The sequence below is a fragment of the Lampetra planeri genome, chromosome 43 (genome assembly GCF_965212315.1).
Source record: "Lampetra planeri chromosome 43, kcLamPlan1.2.h2, whole genome shotgun sequence".
NCBI lineage: Eukaryota > Metazoa > Chordata > Hyperoartia > Petromyzontiformes > Petromyzontidae > Lampetra > Lampetra planeri.
In genome coordinates this window covers 7,758,366-7,780,508 of record NC_136149.1, presented here as the reverse complement: position 1 = coordinate 7,780,508, position 22,143 = coordinate 7,758,366, and the positions used below count along the sequence as shown (strand labels likewise).

General features: G+C 47.4%; 1 protein-coding gene across 2 annotated transcripts in view; it reads left to right on the top strand.

The window, feature by feature from the left end:
• LOC144732689 (N-alpha-acetyltransferase 15, NatA auxiliary subunit-like) overlaps positions 1 to 18,432 on the top strand; it is a 57,933-nt gene extending 39,501 nt beyond the window's left edge. The window contains exons 10-20 of one of the 2 annotated variants that reach the window (XM_078614263.1): positions 2,495 to 2,567; positions 3,638 to 3,807; positions 5,258 to 5,389; positions 6,253 to 6,381; positions 7,893 to 8,124; positions 9,019 to 9,188; positions 11,404 to 11,515; positions 12,300 to 12,398; positions 13,929 to 14,072; positions 16,482 to 16,579; positions 17,313 to 18,432. In XM_078614263.1, coding sequence (XP_078470389.1) covers positions 2,495 to 2,567; positions 3,638 to 3,807; positions 5,258 to 5,389; positions 6,253 to 6,381; positions 7,893 to 8,124; positions 9,019 to 9,188; positions 11,404 to 11,515; positions 12,300 to 12,398; positions 13,929 to 14,072; positions 16,482 to 16,579; positions 17,313 to 17,435 — 1,482 coding nt within the window. In that variant the 3' untranslated portion in view covers positions 17,436 to 18,432. Of the gene's footprint in view, positions 1 to 2,494; positions 2,568 to 3,637; positions 3,808 to 5,257; positions 5,390 to 6,252; positions 6,382 to 7,892; positions 8,125 to 9,018; positions 9,189 to 11,403; positions 11,516 to 12,299; positions 12,399 to 13,928; positions 14,073 to 16,481; positions 16,580 to 17,312 lie in introns of those variants that run through there. The other variant, XR_013588224.1, reaches the window with a different exon arrangement.
• Positions 18,433 to 22,143: the final 3,711 nt, after the last annotated feature.

Here is a 22,143-nt window from a genome sequence, read left to right as displayed (position 1 = left end):
AGAGCCTTAACAAAAGAATGTGCATATCAAGAGGAATTTAGCATATTCATGGGAAATGCGTAGGAGGTGGGCGGGGGGGTTTCAAAGTCATATTATGCCCATGCATTATGCAGGATCAGCAGCACCAAAGGGAGGGGGGTAGCATTAACAAAGGGAGGGCATGTTAATAGTATGTAGAAGCAATGAAACATGTGAATGGGAGAACGGTGGCAGGAGACCCGCAGCGGAGCAAATAATGCATTCCCTGTGGAGAACACAACATACACAGTTAATGCCAGTGAGTGGACTGCGGTCTGAAAGTCACCATAAACGTGAACAACAATCAGTTAAGATCCGAAGTGGTTTATTACGTCCTTCCAATGATTGCTGAGCCAGAATCCATCTTCTCGGTTGAAATTGTCTCTGTGTTTGTATATGTGGATCGCCTCATGAACGAATCTCTAATGGTAGCCAGATGGCTTGCAGAGAACCTCTGTCTTGGAGAAGTCAATGTCATGTGAGCCCACTGAATTGTAACAGTGATCTGCCACGGCTGAGGTGTTTGTCCTACCGTGTTTCAGGTCTGCTTTATGTTCACGGATGCGGTCCGAGACATGTCGTTTGGTTTCTCCAATGTAACTGCTACCACAGAGGCAACCTAGTTTGTAGACGCCAGGGTACTGTATGTCTGGAACCACGTCTTTTACAGACGGGACCAGATCACGGATTTTATGTACTGTGTTGAATCGTACCTGAATCTTGTGTTTAATCAGGATTTTGGAGATCTTTTTTGTGACCCCAGCAATGTAGGGTAAGGTGATGGTTTTGAAAGGCTCCTCAGCAGGATCCTTCTTGACGGTTGGAGTGATGGCCTTGCGGATTGTGTAGTCGGAGTAACCATTAGCCTTAAGAGCTTGGCGTACGTGTTTGAGTTCACTGGCAATGTGTTCCTGGTCGAAACATCAGAAACATCACTTGAGAATAACACAATCTCCACGCCAAGTCACATCGGAAACCAGACCAACTGTTCAAATGTGTTCCGAGTCATGTCGGAAGATGTCGTAAATCAAGTTTCTGCGTCGTCGCAAAGCAATCCGTGGTGGCATTATATTAATGTCGTAAATGTGGATCGTTATAAACCGGAGGCCCTTTCTCATTTATTATTTAGGGTTAGGTTGTGCAAGTATATATGTGTTGTTTAAAAGTGTCGCATCAATCAAACATGGGCAATGTATCACCACTTCAGCAGCACCACTGGCATTGTTGTTGCAGAGTGATCCACACCACGTTTAACATTGGGTATGGACTATTCTCTGCAGATCACATCCAGCATACTCAGGTTGTGAACAGGAGCTCGAGTGAAAGCGCTTCCCGATCCAAGCCCTTGAGTAGATGCTGTGTCAGGGTGTTTGTTGACTGAACCACATGATAATTCACTGTGTAACAAAAACATATATTTTTTTTTTCCTGAGTAGTAAGTGTTATTTTCTAATTGCTTATGTCTCACAAGTACAGAAAATGGCTATTATTCCCCACAAACTTTGCTTTTGTGACCAGGACAGTGATATTTTCAAAGTTACCTATTTTCAATGAGAAAACGTGTGCATTTGTGTCATTCCTTCACATAAGGTCCTGGTCACAAAAGCAAAGTTTGTGGGGATTAATAGCCATTTTATATACTTTTGAGGCATAAGCAATTAGAAAATAACACTTACTACACAGGAACAAAAATCGTGTTACATAATGTACCGTAATGTCGAATTCTTCACTGGTCACATGAAATCCACAAACGTTTAAGCACAGTTCCATGACCCTGAAGTGGGCTACGCAGTGGTGCAACGCTTCGCTCACTGGACTTGATATCCAGAGGTCGCTGGTTCAGATTGATTCTCCTGGCATGGCATCTAAAACAATGGAGGCAAGTTTCTTAAATTCTCCCCCCTACCTCCGTCTACCCAGCGGGGCACCACGGTGGTGAGATGTTAACTACCTCGCCTGTATACAGAAGGTTGTGTGTTCGATCACGACCCTGACACCTGTATATTTAGAGTTTACATGTTCTCCCTGTGGGTGCGTGGATTTTTCTTTGGGTCCTCTGGTTTTCCCCTGCCACATTTAGAATCAACATGCTTTTAGAGTATTTGGCTGCTATAAATTTCCACGTGATAAGCCACTCCATTGAGTTTTGTTTGTGGGCAGGTCGCTTCTAAAAAAGAGCTGAAAAGCTCAGTGGGCCTTACCTGGTAAAATAAAAATAGTGTTATTAGTAAATAAATGGGTTCACCACAGTTAGTCGATCGGCAGGTTGCGTGCGGTGGGGTAAAGTGTGGGTACTCCCACTTCTTCCAAGACGTCGGTCCATTGTGGAAGAGTAGGCCAAATTTACTATCTTCGAGTGGGCGTTCTAGAGCTCCTTTCAGCTGGACGGCCCTTCCGCCGGTGCAATTGCAGGGATGCGGCCGTACCTCGTACCGTAGCTGTGCTCAGTAAAGTGAAGCACTCGTTTGTTTTAAAGGTGCTTGCCATCGAGGAGCTTGCGGTGGCGTATGAGACATCGCTGGAAAACTACGGCCTCTTTCACCGTGACGGTGAGCACCGCTGCCACCCCCCTCACATCGCCTACGGTCACGGGACATGCGAGCGCCTGACGCGTGCACTTCGCGTCGGGCGGCAGGGTTTGTGCGGTAGTAACGCTCACAGCGAGAAGGGGCGCCTGAGTGCGGTTCTCGACTCAGGCGCCTCTGTGTGGAGTTTGGAAATTCTCTCTCCTTGTTCTGTAGAGTGAATAGGTGAGTGGAGTTTGTATGTTCTCCATCTGTTCTGTAGAGTGAGAGTAAGTGGAGTTTGTATGTTCTGTCCCGCTCTTCTGTAGTGTGTGAGTGAATGAGTGTAGTGGGTGGAGTGGGGAACGATAGTGTGGCGGTTAGTGCACTGTGCTATGAATCAGGCGGCCCGAGTTCGATTCCTGTCCACGTCCAATGCCGGTGACGAATATATGAACCAGTCCTGGGCCTTTCCTCGCTTGACTCAGCCTCAAGTGAGTACCTGGTGTGATGTGTTAAACATCGCCATTAGGAATACAAAGGCGGCTGGGCTTGGTGCTGGCCACCCACCGCCTCATAACTACACCACTGCTTTTAATAACCCCACTTTTTACTTTAACCACTATCATCTTATGCACAATATAATTGTTAGAAAGCACATTGGATTAAGGCGCTATTAAAATCTATAAAAGAAGAAATTATATGTGGTTCTAGATTTGAAGCTTTCGTGACTGCAATGATTCATATTCTTAGGTTTTTTCGGTAAAGTCACGTAGGTAAAACATTAAAATTAATGAAAGTAAAATAAAATAAAACAAAACAAAAATAAAATTCACGACGTTTCGGAGGCAACACAAGTCTCCGTCATTAGGTGGGACCGTCACAGCCGAATTAGCTGCATCAAGTGAATATAAATTATAAATTTATAATATAAATTATATGTGCTCAGTAACATCACAGTAATCACCTGTGTTCCCACCACTCGCGCTGTAATACACTGAGCGCTCGTGTCCTCACCACTCGCTAAGCTCTCGTATCCTCACCGCTCGCTAAGCTCTCGTGTTCTCACCACTCGCTAAGCTCTCGTGTTCTCACCACTCGCTGCATGCTGCAAGACGACGGCGAGCCGCAGCATGAACCCACCCTGTTGTGGGTGCGCTTCCTGCTGGCTCAGCACTACGACTTGGTGGGACAGTCAGGCCTGGCGTTCGACTACATCGACGGCTGCCTCGCAGTCTTCCCGTGCTCCCCAGAGTTGCTCGTTGCCAAGGCCAGCATCTACAAGGTGCGTGGACCACCACGCATTGGCGCTTGTGGGAGCCACGCTCGCGTGAGCCATGGTCGCGCATGGCAACGCTCGTGCTAGCGCACGTGCGCTTAACAATGGCGATGATTTCGAGTCCAGGACAAATGAGCGGCGTGCGAGAGTTTGGGGCAGATGCAACGAAACAAGCGCTTTTTACACGCTTTCATTTAACTCACTCTGTTGTTGTCATCGTTGTTGTCGTTGTTGTATCCTCAAATCTTGTAACTCTATTTTAACCCACTTCCCAATGTGCTATCGACTGCAAACTTGGTATACTTATGTCATACTGATGACAATACAATATTCTATCATAAAAAATATTTATTTTTAAACATTATTTTTTCTGTTATGTTTCGGCTTGGGTCTAATTATCCATGGTCAACTAACGTTGGCTGTAATTGGCCACGGTCCCTTACGTTATGGCAAGCTTTGGGGCCACTTCCTGGAGTCGTGGAGTTCTGCCGTTACAAGTACATTTCATAAAAGCGTGTTTTAAAAAAAGTTTATTTTAATATTACTTATTTACCTGCAGGTAAAGTCAACGAATAAGGAGCTCGGTTAATCGCCAGCGTGCAATCACGTTATTGGCATTGAGTAGGATTCACTGGCAACCTTTGTACCCTCCGTTGCTACACACCACGGGAAGGGGAGTAGAGTCAAGGATGTAATGCATGCGGGGAGGGAAAGAGAATGGAATGGGAAAGACCAGAAAAACATTGGGGAAAGGAACAGAGAATCGGGAGTACAGGGTCAGGAGAGATGAGGATAGAGAGGAGGAAGAGGCTACATCAGGACCTCGATGCTGCTTCACAGAGGAGGAGCGGCATCTGTTCTCACAGTGGGCGGGGAAAGGGGAGGGTTCAGAGTGGAAGTGGCAACACAAGTCTACGGGAGGCTTGAGCTGAGTTAGAGATGTAACTTACGTTGTTTTAATTCGACGATGACAAAAAACGCATTGTGTTTTATTACACACGGCCCCATGTGGCGTCACATGAACACTTTATTCATGTGAACAATGATTTACAGCCCTCTGTCACTCCACTGCTGGACGAAGGCCTCCCCACTCATACAACCGTCGACACGCACACAAAACTAGAGGCCTGCAGTGTGAATCTCTGCGAATAATGTAAACGAACAAATGAGTGGATCTACTGATGAGAATAGTGGAAGAGGTTTGCTCTACATTTAGAATCAACATGCGTTTAAGGTATTTGGCTGCTATACATTTTCACGTGATAAGCTGCTTCATTCAGCTATCATTTGTGGCCAGGTCGCTTCTGAAAAAGAGCTACATATCTCAGTGGGCCTTACTTACCTGGTTAAAATAAAAATATCAATCCTTTAGTTTTAGTTGAGTAAATGGCATATGCTTAGTGGGTCTCTGCGGGGAGGGAGGGCCGTGAATGATCGTGGTGGGGGTGTCGCACAGCACGCCGGGGATGCCGTGGCGGCGGCCGAGTGCCTGAGGCAGGCCCTGGGCCTGGAGCCGGGTGACCGCTTCCTGCAGGTGAAGCGCATCAAGTACCTACTGCGCGCGGGGCTCGTCACGCAGGCACTGCTGGTGAGTCCCTCGCGTGAGTCATCATGAGCCTGGCGGCGACTCATTCGTACCGACGTTCGTACCTACGTTGTTTGGCTCGACGTTGTTTGGCTCAATGTATGAGTTCACAAGGGGGCCGAGCCTCCTGCAGGGGGGGCTGTGCACCGCCTCCCACCCACCAGCGAGGCTTCAGGGCTGACTCAAGGCGGGAAGGGTCTGCGAGGTTGCTCTCTGGCTTCATTACTGTTGGTTACATTTTTATAAACCGCAGCAGTCCCAACATAGGGCTGCAGAGCACCATACAGTAAATTGTATCTAAAAATAAATAATAACATCTCCAGTTTACGTAACACAGGGGTCGGCAACCTACGGCTCTGGAGCCGCGTGTGGCTTTTTATAGACTGCACCGTGACGTTATTTATTAAGGACCACCGTTTCCTATTCACGTGCATTGTGGCTCTTGAAATATTGAGTCTTTTTTACCAAATTCTAAAATAATGGTTCTTTTTGTTATTTCGGTTGCCGACCCCTTATCTAACATATCCTAGGAAATGAGTAGGATTTGAATATATTTCTAAATTGGAGAATCTCAACGGTCAGGTGCAATTTTACAGGCAGAGCATTTCAAATATGGGGGCCATGGACCGGAGATGCTGTGTCAGAGATGTTGCACCATTGCAGCAGAAGCAGCAGCAGGATCCATCCATTCAGCTTCGGCTGAAGCCATCACGTGGCTTCCAAACCCCCGACAGAGAGCTTAGCGTTACTCTTCACTAAGCCACGGGTGAGTGGAAGAGCAAGTCGATCGGATGGTGCTCGCTGCAACGTTCTCTGTCACAACCACGTGGGGAATCTGTCGTATTTGTTTTTTCTGCCGGTGGCAGGAAAGCGGCTTCGTGCAGGAGAGCCCCGGGGAGCCGCAGCCCCTGTGGTTCCTACTGGCGTTGGCGGAGGCGTACAGGCGGCAGTGCCGCCACCGCGACGCGCTCCGCGTGTGCCGCCAGGTGGAGAAGGTCGGTGCTCGCAAACCGGCGTTTGCCGCTCCGATCACACGCCCCACTCCACACGGCATACCAAACTTTTTTTCTTTACAGATGTAGTGACATTTGTGTAGTGCCGGCCCGAGAGAGGCACGGGGTGCGGTGTATTGACATCGCGGATACTACTATGGTGTGGGTGTAGTACCGGCCCTAGAGGGGCTCGGTCAGCACTGATTGATAGCGCTGGATGGCACCACGCTTGGCGTGCAGTGCCGGCCCTACAGGATAGGGTGTGGGAGTGCCGGCCGTAGGAATGAGATTACTAAAGGCCATGGCACTCTGATTGACCCAAGAGGACACGTGACCAGTTAAGTCTACAAAGAGGCCTCAAGTGGGGGCTAGGGGTGGTCACGTGGTCAGGGTCCAGATCCTGCTCGAGGATTCTGGAAGGTGGTCGTGGCCAAGGGCGGAGCCAGCCATGCCGCAGAGAATATAAGCCGGATCCCCCAGAGGGACCGGCGTTGTTCATCCTGAAGAAGCCTTCGTCTACGTTATACGTTCTCCAACACATGGACCTGGACCCGAGCTGTGGTCCCGGTCCGTAGTAGCCAGTGAAGTTGTAATTATTGTCGTTAACTTGGTGGTCACCACCATAGGTTGTTAAGGGGCAGTTACCCCGTGTGTTGGTGTTAAATAAATGTGTTGCCTCCAAGAGTACGTCTGCGACTCAGTTGAACTCACTACACAGGTAAGGCCCACTGAGCTATATATTGCTCTTTTTCAGAAGCGACCTGGCCACAAATGGTAGTTCAATGAGTGGGTTATCATGTGGAAATTTATAGCAGATATATACTCTAAATGCACGTTTCTAAATGTGGAGGGATAAAAACCGGAGGACTCTGATAAAAATCCACGCGATCGCGGTGAGAGAGACACGCAAACTTAAATTATACAGTAGGCGTCAGGGTCGGGATCGAACCCACAACTTCCTGTATACCAGGCGAGGGAGTTAACATCTCGCCACCGCAACATGAGTGGTTTGTTAGAGGCGACCTGGCCGCACGTGATCAGAATCGTCATCAAAAGTTTATATCCCACTGAGTAAAGCCCATTGAGCTAAGAGGCTCTTTTTCAAGGGTGACTTGACCGGCAGACAACATCAAAGCATTCCACAATTACAGATTTTTAAAAACACAAACGTAATAACAATCTCTGCACCTTCGATTAGCATGGTTGGCTATGTAGGGTATGAAAGAAGTTCAGCATACATGTAAAATTACATTCACATGTAAACTTTAGTGAATGTAACTCGAAATAATAATAAGCATAATTATGGAGAATATAAATACTGCAACTGTTGCTTTAAAGTACGGGGGGATAAGTAAATCTTATGACCTGGGGAATACAATAGTATTAACGAGACGGCAATAAAAAAATAAGCAGTTCTAGAGCGGGATCGCACATCCCAGATCGTTACAATTTGCTGGATCGTCGCCAAGGGCGCAAATCATCCGCGCCACTGGCGCTGTGTGTCTTCCAAACAGCACTTCAACGACGTGGCCGCGTCCCAGCTGGACTTCCACACCTACTGCCTGCGCCGGGCCACGCTGCGCGCATACGCGGGGATGCTGCGCACGTCCACCGCGCTGCGCGGCCACCCCGCGTCAGTGCGTGCGGCCCGCACGGCCGTGCGCTGCTGCCTTGGCCTTCATGACCGGCCCTCCACACCCATCCGGCACGCAGAGGACGGGGGCCGCCAAGCACGGGATGTCAGCGGTGAGTTTCGATGTCGTGCGCGCGGAGTTTTTTTTGCAAGCGTGCGGCACGATGCTTGTACGCACATTGAACTTCGGTATGCCCTGTACTTAACCAATCGTATTAATCGGAGGTGATGGGGGGGAAGGACAAAAAATTAAACGCAACAATCAGTTCTAAAGAAATTCGTTTTCAATTTATATTTAAAAGTGCATAGCTCCAGTGGCTTCCTAATATCAAAATGAAGAGCGCATCTGAAAGTGCGTGATGCAGTAACCGTCTTTGTTCGATGGGTGGTGGTGGCCACGCTGCACATGGCTGCCTGTAAGTGGTCCAGCACTGTGGAGGCAGCAGTGAGGGTTGTTGGATCAATGGATGTTTGTGAATTCCTACAGGACATCTGTGAAAAAGAGCTTCATAGCTCATCGGATTCCCCAAGTCTAAATAAAGATTCTGATACAAAAATATTCTGGTCACCGCACAGATGTTGTGCAACTCCCTTCCCGTGACTGTCGAAAAATCATACCCTGGCTCATATCAGGAGAAGTCGGTACATCAACATGTGGATTCCACCAGTTTCATCTGTATGGGATAGTGTTGCTGCGTCAACACGCGTGGGTTTTCTCTGGGTGTTCCGGTTTCCTACCACATGTATAAACACTCATTAATTGGCCGATAAAACCACAATGTAGAGAGGACCACAGAGCTTGGGGGGGGAGTTTGACGCCGCTCGTGTCTGTGGTCCCTCTTCATGCCTCTTGAGCCGTGCGGTGGCGGCAGCGGTGCGTTGACGTGTCTCTTTTTCCACTCTCTGCTCGTCGGTGCCATCGGCGCGTATTGTCCCCTTGCTGGGTATCGCTCTATCGTTTCCCGGGAGGTCCGGCAGCCGTTTCGTACCGGATCTCTTTTGCTTAGGATCAGCACCGGCTGCCGAGCAGCGCAAGCAGCAGAGCAAGCGGCGCAAGGCGGTAGCACGCATCCTACGTGGTGACGGAGGAGGTGGAGGCAGCGCGGGGAGCGGGCCGGACCCTGACGTGTGCGACGGCAAGGAGCTACACGACTTCATGGAGGAGCTCGGCGTGCAGGTGAAGTGTGTCCCCACGCAAGAGAAGTGAAGTCCCACGGTCACCAGTACCGGCGTCGTGGTGCAGCTGGTACTGTGGATCCGCAGAGCCGATGTTCTTTTTTGCGTGGAAGTGGCTGTGAGGGCAGAGAGCTCGGCTCGTATTTGGAGGTTGCACTTTATGCTGCTTGCTGGATGGTGATTACAATGAGCCTCACAACACATGGCTAGTTGGGGAGAGAGCCTTTTATTTTTTGTACGTATGTTGAATACGCACCGTACGTAGCCAACCATGTAAATCGGAGGTGCAGGGTAACTAAACACAAAAATATATTCAAAAGAAATTAGTTTTCAATCTTAATTTATAAGTGCATAGCTCCAGTGGCTTCCTAATATCGGAAGGAAGAGCTTTCCAGACGGCTGCAGAAGCGCATCTGAAAGCGGGCGATGTGGTCACCGATTTTGTTCGATTGTGGGCCAAAAACCGCTGCTGCGAGGAGTTGGCGTGATGATTTATGCTCCTTGATGAGATCAGCAAGGTATTGTGGTTTATTTGTGGCAGGCACTTTGTGTGTGGAATTAGTGCATTTTGGGTGACGTGGGGGCATGTCAGGCACACTTCTAATAAATGTACCATTTTTTTATTAACTTGAGAACGATGACAAATTTACTCTCTCGAATGCTATTCTCATCATGCCCCATGGTGTAAAGTCCAGTCCCTAACTCGTATCATCAACCCCACCTCTTTGGCCTATCTATGTGCTGTGAAAGATACATATTTTTTCCTTTGACTTTTCACAATGAGAATCTTTATTTATCCTGAAGGAATTTGATGAGCTATGAAGCTTTGTCAGAGATGTCCAGTAGCGGCCATGGTCAGCGAGTTACATCAACTAACAACACAAGAATGGATGAAAGAGTAACATAGAGAAAAGGGGTCTCGTTCGTTCGTTTCTCAATCCGCTAGTCTTGGTGAGGGTCGCGGCGGCAGCATGTTGAGTAGGGCGGTCCAGACCTCGCTTTCCCTGGCGACAGACTCGAACATTGAAGTTGCCCATTAAGATTATGGAGTTGGTAGGCGGCACTCTGTAGAGCTATGTACCCACCATCTCCAAGAAGGCCGAATACTCTGAACTGTTGTTTGGTGCATAAGCACAGACAACAGTCAAGAGTTTTCCTTTCTGAGACCCGAAGTCTCACTGAGGTGACCCTCTCATCCACTGGTACACACTCCAGCCAAACAGCACCCACCCGGGGGCTTGTGAGTATCCCCACACCCAACCGGGTTCTCTCACCAGGGGTTACTCCGGAATAGGAGAGAGACCACCCCCGATCGAGAAGTTTGGTCCAGTACTAATGCTGTGTGCGGAGGTGAGACCAACTATATCTATATAAATTCAACTATATCTAGTCGGTACCTTTCCACCTCCTCCACCAGCTCTGGCTCCTTTCCCCCAGTGACGTGACATTCCACCTCCCAATAGCTAGTGTACACCGCCAAGGTCCAGTCCATCTGAGACCATCCCTTTCCCTGCCATACTGGCATCTCACTCACCCTTCGTCCTGCGGATGGTGAGCCCACAGGACGGCACCACATAGCCATTTCGGGCTGGACCCAACCAGGTTACGTGGGTCACCTGTCCACCAGGCGCTTGTCAGCGAACACCACCCCCAAGCCTGGCTCTGGGGGTGTGCAGGGTGAGGTTCTCTGATCTTGATATTTTGTAACCATTCATGAGGGGGTTTATTTTGGACTGTTATTTGTCTAAAACCTCCCCCTAGACCTGTTCGCCAAGGGAGACCCTACCAGAAATACAAGACTCCAGGCGACATAGCTCTTAGGGTCATTGGAACACACAAACCCCACCACCATGATAAGAGAAAAGATAAGCAAGGCAGTACAATTAAATGCAGAAAGATAAAGCTTGGAAGTATAAATTAAATGAGTATACAGTAAAAATAATTGCAGATTTGTCAAGATCAAATGTGAGCTGGGGCAATGCAACAAAAGAACAACGATTCGAAACCATACCAATACACCACAGTCCCACGATCACATTGCACTTCATGACTGAATTACAGGCCACACGCAGTGTCAATGAGTTTTTCGTGTTTCTGCGGTTTTCTACGTCGTGCGTTTCGCCTGCATTCTGCGTCTTCTGCGCAGTGATCCCTGACCCCTCAAGCCTCCCCCACCCCCGCACCCCTCCCACCGCCCCCACCACTCGCGTGGCCAGGACGCCGACGACCCACTCTCCGAAGCCGTGAGCTTCCTGGCTCCTCTTGAAAACTTTGCAGCGAACGACATCGCGACGCACCTGCTCGCCTTCGAAATACATCTGCGAAGAGGTAAGCGATCATGTGATCCATCAAGCAGGTATACGGAACCTCATCCTCCTCAATGACTACGGGGAAGGGATTTTCACAACATTAGCGCGATGATCCACCAACAGCTGCTGCCTCCAACAGTGCAGGATTACGGGCAGCCACGTGCAGCGGCGTAGCCACCACCACCGCCACACGGCAGAAAGCACTTACCTGTCCTTCAGAATGCTCCCCTGCCCGAGTGAACGCCATCATCGAGCAGCGCAACCTTGGTCACGTGGTTATAATTTTTGTTACTTGTACAAAGTTTGAAAGTCATGAGTGTGTTTTTTTTATACCGACTCGGTCGTGGTTTTCCGCTGGGGAAGTCTGCATCGGCTGCGATTTGTGTTCATCAATCACCTTGCAGCTGCCGACCGTACCAATAATTAACGTATTCTCTGGATTATAGGAGGCTCCGGAAAGTGAGATGTATTTCCAAATGCGTGTCCGCTGTCAAGAAACTACCGCCGAGCCATTAACTACTCCAGAACACGTTCTGTAAAAAGCACTGAAATTAGTCGAACTTAACTTATTACATAACTTCATATATTTCACAACGAAATTTGTATTTTCAAGTACATAAAACGAACAATAACAATGAAGATTTAACCGCGTATTTTATGTTACGATGCTCGTGGATTCTATATCGTACCAATAATATTTTGGTACCCGTCACATTGCGGAGATGTGAGTGATGGATAATTACAACAATTCAATATGACCGTTGGAGTGAGCGAGAAAGTGCAGCGGCCATTTGTGTCTGCAGGTAAACCCCTCCTGATGCTATGCTCTGTGAAGCGCGCCACCACGATTGACCCCCACGACCCCTGGCTGCACACCTGCCTGGTGCGGCTCTGCAAAGCCGGTGAGTCACAGTGGCGGGATGTTAACTACCTCACCTGGTATACAGGAGGTCGTGGGTTCTACCCTGAAACCTGACACTTGTATATTTAGAGTTTGTGTGTCTCTCTCTCTTCCCGTGGTCACATCGATTTTTCTTCGGGTACTCCGGTTTTTCCCTCCACATTTAGAAACAACGGGCGTTCACAGTATTTGGCTACAATTAACGTCTACGTGATAAGCCGCTTCGTTGAGCTACCATTTGCGGCCAGGTAGCCCCTGAAAAAGAGCTATATAGATCAGTGGGCCATACTTGATTAAATCAAAAATATTCTTGGTTCTTTCGGTAAAGTAACGTAGAAGGGAAATAATAAAATAATATAAATATAAAACAATAAAATTTCTCACGACGTTTCGACTGCAACACAAGCAATCATCATCAGGTGTGATATTGCTTGTGTTGCAGTCGAAACGTCGTGAGAATTTTTATTGTTTTATATTAATATTATTTTATTATTTCCCTTCTACGTGACTTTACCGAAAGAACCAAGAATATGAATCCCTGCAGTCACGAAAGCTTTAAATCAAAATCAAAAATAATTTAGTTTTGTTTGAGTTGGGTACGGCGAGCGGTGTGGCTGAGGCCGCGGGGAGTGCGGGGTGGGGAGGGAGCGGCGGCGCAGTGGTTATCGCACTGTGCTACGAACTTGGGCCGGCTACCCGAGTTCGATTCTCGGTCACGGACAATATTGGAGAATGTCTAAAATGATCCTGGGGGCCTCCCTCAAGTCAATTCTGCCTTAGTAAATGCGAATCACACACGAGCAGTGAACTCGTATGGAGTTCGAGAAAGTAAGTGGGTTTTTGCAGAACACGTCACTAGAGGGGATACAATGGTTGATCCTCGGGACTAACGTAGAGTTGCAGCCAAAAGAGGGAACATGCCGGCTAGGACATCCACTGCAGAAATGTAGAGATTAAATCCGCCTCTGTTAATATTATTAATTTCTAATTATATTCAAATTGACATATTAATAATTATGTATCCAGGAAAGCCATGCTTAGTTATAGGCCTTGCTTTCAGGATGTCCTGTATTTGGTTTTCATTTTGAGATGTTTTCAGCCAATTAATGATGAGTGCGTTAATTATACACGTGGGAGGAAACCGGAGCACCCAGAGGAAACCCACGCTTGCGAGGGGGCGCAACGCTATATCTCCATCCAGATGGAGCAGATGAATATTAGTTGACATTTGCTGTACTGCCTTCTGGGCGAGCCAGGGTATGGGCTCCTCAACACCCATGGGAAGGGAGTTGTGTGTGTGATCCACCAACCCTCGCTGCTGCCTCCACAGTGCTGGATTACAGGCAGCCACGTGCATAGCCATCGCCAAGCGGCCAACTCTTTAAGTTGCTCAGTGGATTAAGATTAAATTGTAGAATCATGAGATGATATCGCATCAGCTTGGGGAGGCCTTCATCCAGCAGCGGATTAATCTTAGATGCTGCTGAAGATGATGATGACGACGACGAGCCGTGTGTCGTGCCGAGTGTAGCGGAGGGCGTGCTGGGCACGACGGCACCCGTGGCCGAGGTCCTGCGTCAGGAACTGCCCCCCTTGCTCGGCGCCGGCAGCCTGGAGCAGATGAATGGGGACTTCCTGCAGCGCAATGCCACCTCGCTCCGGCACTCCCTCGCCGGTGAGTCTGCTGGCAGCCAGGCCCCGTTGTGGCGTATGCTCGCCGCACTCTCCTGCTCGCCGCACTCTCCTGCACGACGCACTCTCCTGCACGACGCACTCTCCTGCACGCCGCGCTCTCCTGCACGCCGCGCTCTCCTAGATGCTGGACTCTCCTGCACGCCTGAGCAGTAGTACGCTCGTTTGCCGCTTGTTGTAGAGGTTCACGGTTCGAGTCCAGCTGCCACAACTGCAGTAACCGTTGTAAATTACTGCTATGACTGCTACGAGCTGTCCACTTCACTCTCAGTGGACGTCGTTAGAGATCCCGTGACATCGTTTGCAAGTGCAGGACAACGTGTGCTACTGGTGTCATGGTTTGGATTGGCAAGTTTGAAAAAATTACCCCGTTAAATTACTTGAATGGAATCGTGCACAGCAGCAATCATTGCCCCCCAACTGTGAAAGTCAAGAGACTCAACTTTCTTGGGTAAACTCGCAAATTACAGGTACTCCTTTACTTACGAACGAGTTAGGTTTCAAAGGTCTGTTCGTAAATCGATTTGTTGGTAAGTCCAACTTTACTCCTGTCGATTCCAAACATATTGTACGGCACGTACATTAAACACTGGTAATGATTTAAAAAGCTGTATAATCTCCTGTAGATGTAGATGCCACTGGTTATTCATGTTCTGCAGATGTAGATGACACTGGTTCTTTATGTTCTGCAGATGTAGATGGCACTGGTTGTTCATGTTCTGCAGATGTAGATGACACTGGTTCTCTAAGTTCTGCAGATGTAAATGCAAATTACCTTTGGTGCTCCTGTTTCCTCGCTTGAAAACATGTCTGCAACGTTGGTCTCTTCTTCTCTTCATCAACTACTAACAGCAATTGCATCATGAACAGCTGCAGACACCTTAGTAACCCTTTCAGTATTTGGGTCCTGAGACTCAAAACAGCCAATGGTTGACACCAAACAACCAACTTACGACTCTCGGTCTGAACAAGCAACTGGACATACAGGTTTGTTAGTATCTCTGAAAGTTCGTAAGTCGAATGTTCGTAAGTAGAGGAGTCTTGGAATAATTTCTGCTTGCCTGTCCTATTGAACACTTGCCTGTCCTATACAACATTTACCTTCCCTATTAAACATTTTCTATTCCTATAGAAGGCCCATAATAGAGTTTTTTGGGGTTATTGGTCACGAAAGCCTACGTGTTAAACTCCTATAGAAGGCTTACTTATCCTATAATAATAGTGTTTATAGATATTAGCGTCTTCATGCAAACTGCAACTTACAAAGCTGCACAATCCGCAACACACAGGCGCAATTATAGATTTCGGCCAATTAGTGAGTGTTTACATGTGGGAGGAAACGAAAGCACCTGGGGAAAACCCTTGCATGTGTAGAGGTGGTACGCGCAGGCGGGGAGGATCGTGAGACAGCGCGTAGTGGGTGGCTACATCACGGTCCGCAGGCAGGTGTCCACATCGAGGTCCGCATAGGCCCCGCCCCCTGGCGCGGAGGGCTGTGTAAGGCGATGCGCAGCAGCGCTCGAGGAGAAGTCAACCAGTGAAGACAGAAGACGGAGGAAGAGAAAGGCCCTGAGACCCCTAGCCCCGCTGCCCTTGTAAGGGCCGGGACTCTGTGCGGCTCAGAGGCGAAACCTTGGGATTCACGGCCCGATGTCCTTGTAAGGGCCGGGCTGTGTAACCCAGAGGTCGAGACCCGTGCTTGGCAAGGCGGGTCCAATAGCTCCCCGTAGGGAGAGCGTAGCCGGAGGGCCTGAGAGCGTGGCCGAGTTAGGCACGCGTAGCGTAGGCTGTGTCTCGGCTGTAACTGTTATTGTTGCACCAGTGTTAATAAATAAGTGCTGCCCCGTCAACTCGTCTCCCGCCGTAATTGAGATATTACACATGCAAGGGGAAAACACTATCTCATTCCGATGGAATGGATGAATATTAGCCCACACTTTGCTGTACCACCTGCAGGTGAGACAGGGCATGGCTCCTCTACGACACCCACGGGAAAGGAGTTTCGCAATGTCTATCTGTGATCCACCAACCCTCCCTGCTGCCTCCACAGCACTGGATTACAGACTATGTGCGGTGTAGCCACCACCACCACCCATCGGAGAGCACTTCCTCTATCCTACGGAGCGCTTGCCTGAGTGAATGCCATCATTGTCCACAGGCAGCAAATGGACCACTAAACCACATGTTGCGTGATGTTTTGTCAGATTTACAAATTTAGGGTATGCAGTGCAGAGGTGATTACTTGGGGGGACTTGGGGGTATAGTTGAATAGTTCCCCCCTAATGAACGACAGTGCTGTCTGCAGAAAAAATGTGACTATTTGTCCCCATCCCGAACGTACCATTCACGTTGTGCCCTGGAGAGACTCACGTGGGTGTTTGTTTTTTCGCAGGGGCACGGATGTTGTTTTTGCTAGATAAGGCTCACCAGGAGAAGGCCCTCGCTATCGCCACCAACCTTGACGAAGCGTTGACGGACAGGAATGTCGCGGTGAGGACTCCCACTCCCTCTCTGTTGCACAGCACTATTTCGCAGATGTAAATGACCATGACTCCTGAGGTACCAGAGCCAAGCTCATTGTTGCTTGAGAGCGACAGAGGAGATGAAGCCTGGAGGTGTCTCTTAAGTCTTTGTGGATTGATCGTTTCTACTGCTCCTGTAAATGCGCAGCAACAGCAGTTGAGACGATGATGGTTGTGGTCCAGATAGCGTGGGGGCTGCCACAGAGAAACGATGCCCGGCAGTGGCTATCGTGCTGCTCCTTGGTGTAGAGAGAGGAGGAGGTTGTGAGTCGCGCTGCTGCTGCGGTGCGGTGGCACAGGCAGCAAGTGATATAGTAATATTATTACGATTGTTAGAGCAAGGAATTACTGAGTTACTGAATCACATTTGCACGGTAAATTCGGCCTGCAGCCATCCCATGGCGGGACAAAGAGCTGAGATGAGGGTATGCTGCTGCGTACCGTCTCATTACACGTACCGTGTCACTCCAATACTGTGTCATACCGCTCAGCAGCGCAGCTCAAGAAAGTATTTCATTGTTGACCGCTCAGAAGCCGCATTAGAACGGTGGGCATTCCGTGTTATTGTAACGGTGCTAGTTCAGCGTTGTGCGAAATTTGTTCCCCCGAAAAACGAACTGAGTGATAGATAAAACGCATTTTGTGAACACCACGAGGACTTAACGAATTGGTATATGTGTCCATTGTGTGACCTTTCCCAGACTTGTACATCTGTGCTGGAGGCCCTGAGAGATGGCAGCCTGGGCTGCGCGAAGGCTCAGGCAGAGACGTACAGAGCGACGTGCCACAAGCTATTTCCATTCGCCAGTGCCTTCCAGCCTTAGTGCGCACCTGGACTTAAACACCCAAATACCTTTTATTCAGGTCTTATTTATGCTTGTTTACCCAGGATAGCTTCACCGAGTCTCAAGGCTCTTTTGCAGGACGGTCCTGCCAAGTTTTTTGCAGTAAGGGGCCGATGTTGATGTGTAAAATCCCAATTATGTAATTTGCAGGTAATTTTTCAGCATTGGCATGTTTTGTTCACTTCCAGTTACATTGTGTGGGGGTATTTTAAGCTATGGGAGGAATCTGGAGAACTCGGAGAAACCCCAAACAGAACAGGGGGAGAGAACATACAAACTCCACCTCACTCTCACTCTGCAGATCAGGAGAACATCCAAACTCCACTCACACAAAGACAAAGTATAGCCTCAACAGACTTTTGGGACCACCTATGAAAGCCGGCACGACACACGAGGAAATGGCTAGCATCATGCCCAGCCACCTGGTACTCATTTGGGGCTGAGTCGACCTAGAAGAAGCCCAGGATTGTTTAAGGTAATCATCGCTAGTGTTGGCCGTGAGAGGGAATCAAACACGGGTCGTTGGGTTTGTAGCGCAGCGCGCTCACTCTTGCACACACACTCTGCAGAACAAGTGGAGTACAAACAAACTCCACTCACTCAAATTAGGAATTGAACCCTGCGCCACATCCTTGCCACCAAAAAAAATGTTCTTTAAAGGTTTTTTTTTTTTATGCGACATTCCATATGCACGTCGCAGCCGGAACGTTTGATTTGTGTTGTTGACGAACGTGTCGCGTTGCTTGCTTTGAGAGTGCATGTTCACGATGGAGAGAGACAGCTATAGCGTCCGTGTTACACACATCTCAGAAATATCGATATTTTTTCCCAAATATTTTCCTTGCGATAAAATAACTCCTTCGAACTTGGTAGTTTACCAAATGTACTTGCTGAATTAATCATTCCAATAATTCCTGGGTGGCTTTTTGCGAGAGGTTCAGGAATTGGCCACGTACAAATAAATATAAATACAATATCCTGATGTGTTGCGTCATGACCTTTATCGCACGATCGCCTTGGTGACGCTGCGTATCATAGCAGTACTTGCGGGGACCCTACTTCTCTGGGCCTCTATGTGCTATGAAGAAGGGCCGTCGCCTCTTCGATACTGCTGTCTTTTCATGCCCCACTGTTATCGACAAATGCGTTGAGTTTTTGTTTTTTTTATTGAAATTATAGATGCAGCTGGCACTTTTGTGATCATCATAGTGATAATGCGATTTGTAGCATGCACAATATTTCACAAAATTGACCGTGGACTACGAGGCACGTGGAGCCAAAATCCCATTCGCCCCAGAAGCTGGGTGACCTGGTGTCACCACTTGACTCTTTGCCCTCGTTGGCACCACAGGGTATAGTTTTAGGCCAACACTGTATACGTTTGTAGCACCACCACAGGTTGGCCAGCTCCATCTCGCTGACACCAACGCACCTCCTTTTTTTTCCGCACCTCCGATTAGCACGGCTGGGTACGTAAGGCGTAAAATAAGTTCAACATACATATCGGGTACAGTTTTAGTCAGGAGCCACGGTGTAAATTGTAGCATAGTGTCTCATTTATTTAAGGTTTCCCCTCTTGAAGAGCCATTGTTCCACTGGTCAGCCTATCACACGATTACATTTTCTGTGATAAGGCAATGTCACTGATGAGTTGTTCTTTTTCATTCATGCTTGTGCAACACCGCGCACACGGTGGTGTAAATGTTCCGTTTTTTATTTTGACCACGAGAGAATGTGCGTCGACATGGATCTCGTATTGAAAAGTCCGCTCAAGTCCGTATTGAAATATCCCCTCGGCGTGGATCAGACGATCCTGCCGAAAGGTATGCGGTCGTTTTGTTACATGTGGCTCGGCTATTTCGCCGTCGCGTCCGGTCAAAACGTAGGCGGTAAAGTTGTGAAAATGTGGGCAGCTCAATCTGGCTGACACCAATAATTCATGCTGTAAACAACTTCATGTGTCGTCGCAAGAGTAATGTGACAATTGTATAGAAATATATTTTGTATATATAGTATTTTAGCCGAGAATATATTTTCCTTTGAAGGCCGCAGTGTTATTGATGGAAGGAGTGGAGTTTATTTTTTTTGCACCACTGCCAACACAGCAGCATCAACATAATTTCGTAAACTTATTCAACATCACTTAAGTCTAAACCAGGGGTCCTCAAACTTTTTAAACAGGGGGCCAGTTCACTGTCCCTCAGACCGTTGGAGGGCCGGACTATAGTTAAAAAAAACTATGAACAAATTCCTATGCACACTGCATATATCTTATTTTGAAGTGAAGAAACAAAACGGGAACAAATACAATATTTAAAATGAAGAACAGTAAAGTTAAATCAACAAACTTGCCAGTATTTTAATGGGAACTATGGGCCTGCTTTTGGCTAATGAGATGGTCAATGTCCGGTTCCATATTTGTCACTGCTAGTCGTAACAAGTGATTCAAGTGTGCATCCGTTAGTCTAGATCTGGTTGGAGATTTCAAATGTTTCATTCTGGAAAAAGTTTGTTCACAGACATAAGCGCTGCCAAAGATGGTTGCCATTTTGAGTGCATGGTTCCTGAGATGAGGATATGTCTCAGAGGGGAGAAATGCATAGAAATTATGAAGGTTGCTTGACTTGAATGCGTCTTTCAGAGAGTCACAATTCTGCAGTTCAGCCAGTTCCATTTGGTAAATTGTATCCACATTTTCAATGTCAATAGAAAATGGGTTACGGAAAAGCTGTATGTCCTGTTCATGGAGATGAAGCTCTTTAAATCTAAATTGGAACTCCTTTTGCAATTTTTCCAGTGAATCCACACATGTTTTGTTTGGGAATGCAACCAATGGTTTTTCTGCTAACAGATTTTGAGTTGTGGGGAGATGGCAGAAGTTTTCCTCCTTCACTTGTTTGATGAGGAGGCCTAATTTTACTTCAAATGCTTTGACATGTGATTGCATATCACAGATGAGCTTCTCATTTCCTTGAAGTTGCACATTGAAACTGTTGAGTAGATCTGTTACATCTGTCAGAAAGGCAAGGTGCCATTTCCATTCTGCATCATTGAGCTCTGGTACTTCTTTGTTTTTTGAAAACAGAAAAGCTGTAATCTGTGGTAGTAAGTCATAGAAACGTTTCAAAACTCTTCCTCGACTCAGCCAACGGACTTCTGTGTGGTACAGAACATCTTCATAGTCAACATTTAGCTCAGACAGAAATTCCTGAAATTGTCTGTGGTTTAGTGCATGAGCTCTAATGAAGTTAACAGAGTCCCACTTCAGTGATTTACTACACAGCGCTTGTTGGTGGATGGGGCAGTGTATGGCTATTGGATGAGAATGGTTATGTTTGTCCATCTCTTGGTTAATGCGAGCAATTACTCCTTTCTTAGACCCCACCATGCTAGGAGCACTATCAGTTGTCACACTGGCTAGTTTAGCCCAGTTCAGCTCCAAACCATTCACAGTTTGGCAAACCTTTTCATAGATATCCTCTCCTGTAGTTGTTCCTTTGATGCTTTGCAGTGCAGCAAGCTCTTCTGTGACTTCGAAATAGTCATTCGTCCCACGAATAAAAATTAGAAGTTGTGCAGAATCACGAACATCATTGCTTTCGTCGAGTGCCAAGGAAAAATAGGAACGTTTATTTGTGGAGTTTTGCAAATGCTGATGGAAATTGTCTCCCATTTCTTCAATCCTCCGTGTAATTGTAGGTCCTGAAAGACTCACTGTACTAAATAAATCGGCCTTCTCTGGACACATCTCTTTGGCAACAGAAAGAAGGCATTCTTTAACAAATTCTCCCTCAACGAATGGTCTGCCAGTGCACACTATTAGCTTGGCAACTTGAAAACTTGCTCGCAGTGATGAAATATTTAGCTGCTTCTGCTTCACAAAAGTATTTTGCTGAGTTGTTAATGTATTTTTCAGTTTTAATATTTTATCTTTTCTCACTTCAACGACCAAACAATCATATTTATCTTTATGTTGAGTTTCATAGTGTCGACGTAAATTGTATTCTTTGAACACAGACACTATATTCTGGCATATCAGACACACAGCTCTTTCCTTGTATTGCATGAAAAAGTAATCATAATTCCACTGTTTTTTTAATATCCTACACTCCGAGTCAATTTTTCTCTTTCTTGACATCATTGTTTCCTAGGGAGTCAAAATTGCTATTGGTAAAATACCAATATATATACAGCGCTACAAAAACAATATACCAGCAATAACTTTGCCCACACAGAGACATACAGACTGCACTGCCCATCAATGCAGTCTGATTGGGGGAACTCCGCTTTTACCCCAGGCTCACACTGGTGCGGGTGCCATTAAAAAGTTAATTACACCTGCAGTTTTGTTCACAGATTGCAGTGCGATCTGCGAACTCGCATAGGAATCTGATCGCATGGGGGAGAAGACCCATGCGATCCGATTCCACTGCAGGAAAAAAGAAGGCACATGTGCCTTTTTTCTTCCGAATCTAATGCAAGTTCAGCCATACAAGCATATGGCTGAACTCGCACTGCTCAGAGATCGCAACAGTATGAACCGGGGCTTACACAACATACAACATATAACCTCATATAATTGAATAGCAATCAGAATATAAATGCACTTACTGTCATTTAAATTGGGTTTCCTACTCCTCGGCTGTCTGTCACAGACCAGCACGGGAAAACAGCAGGCAGCTCCTCC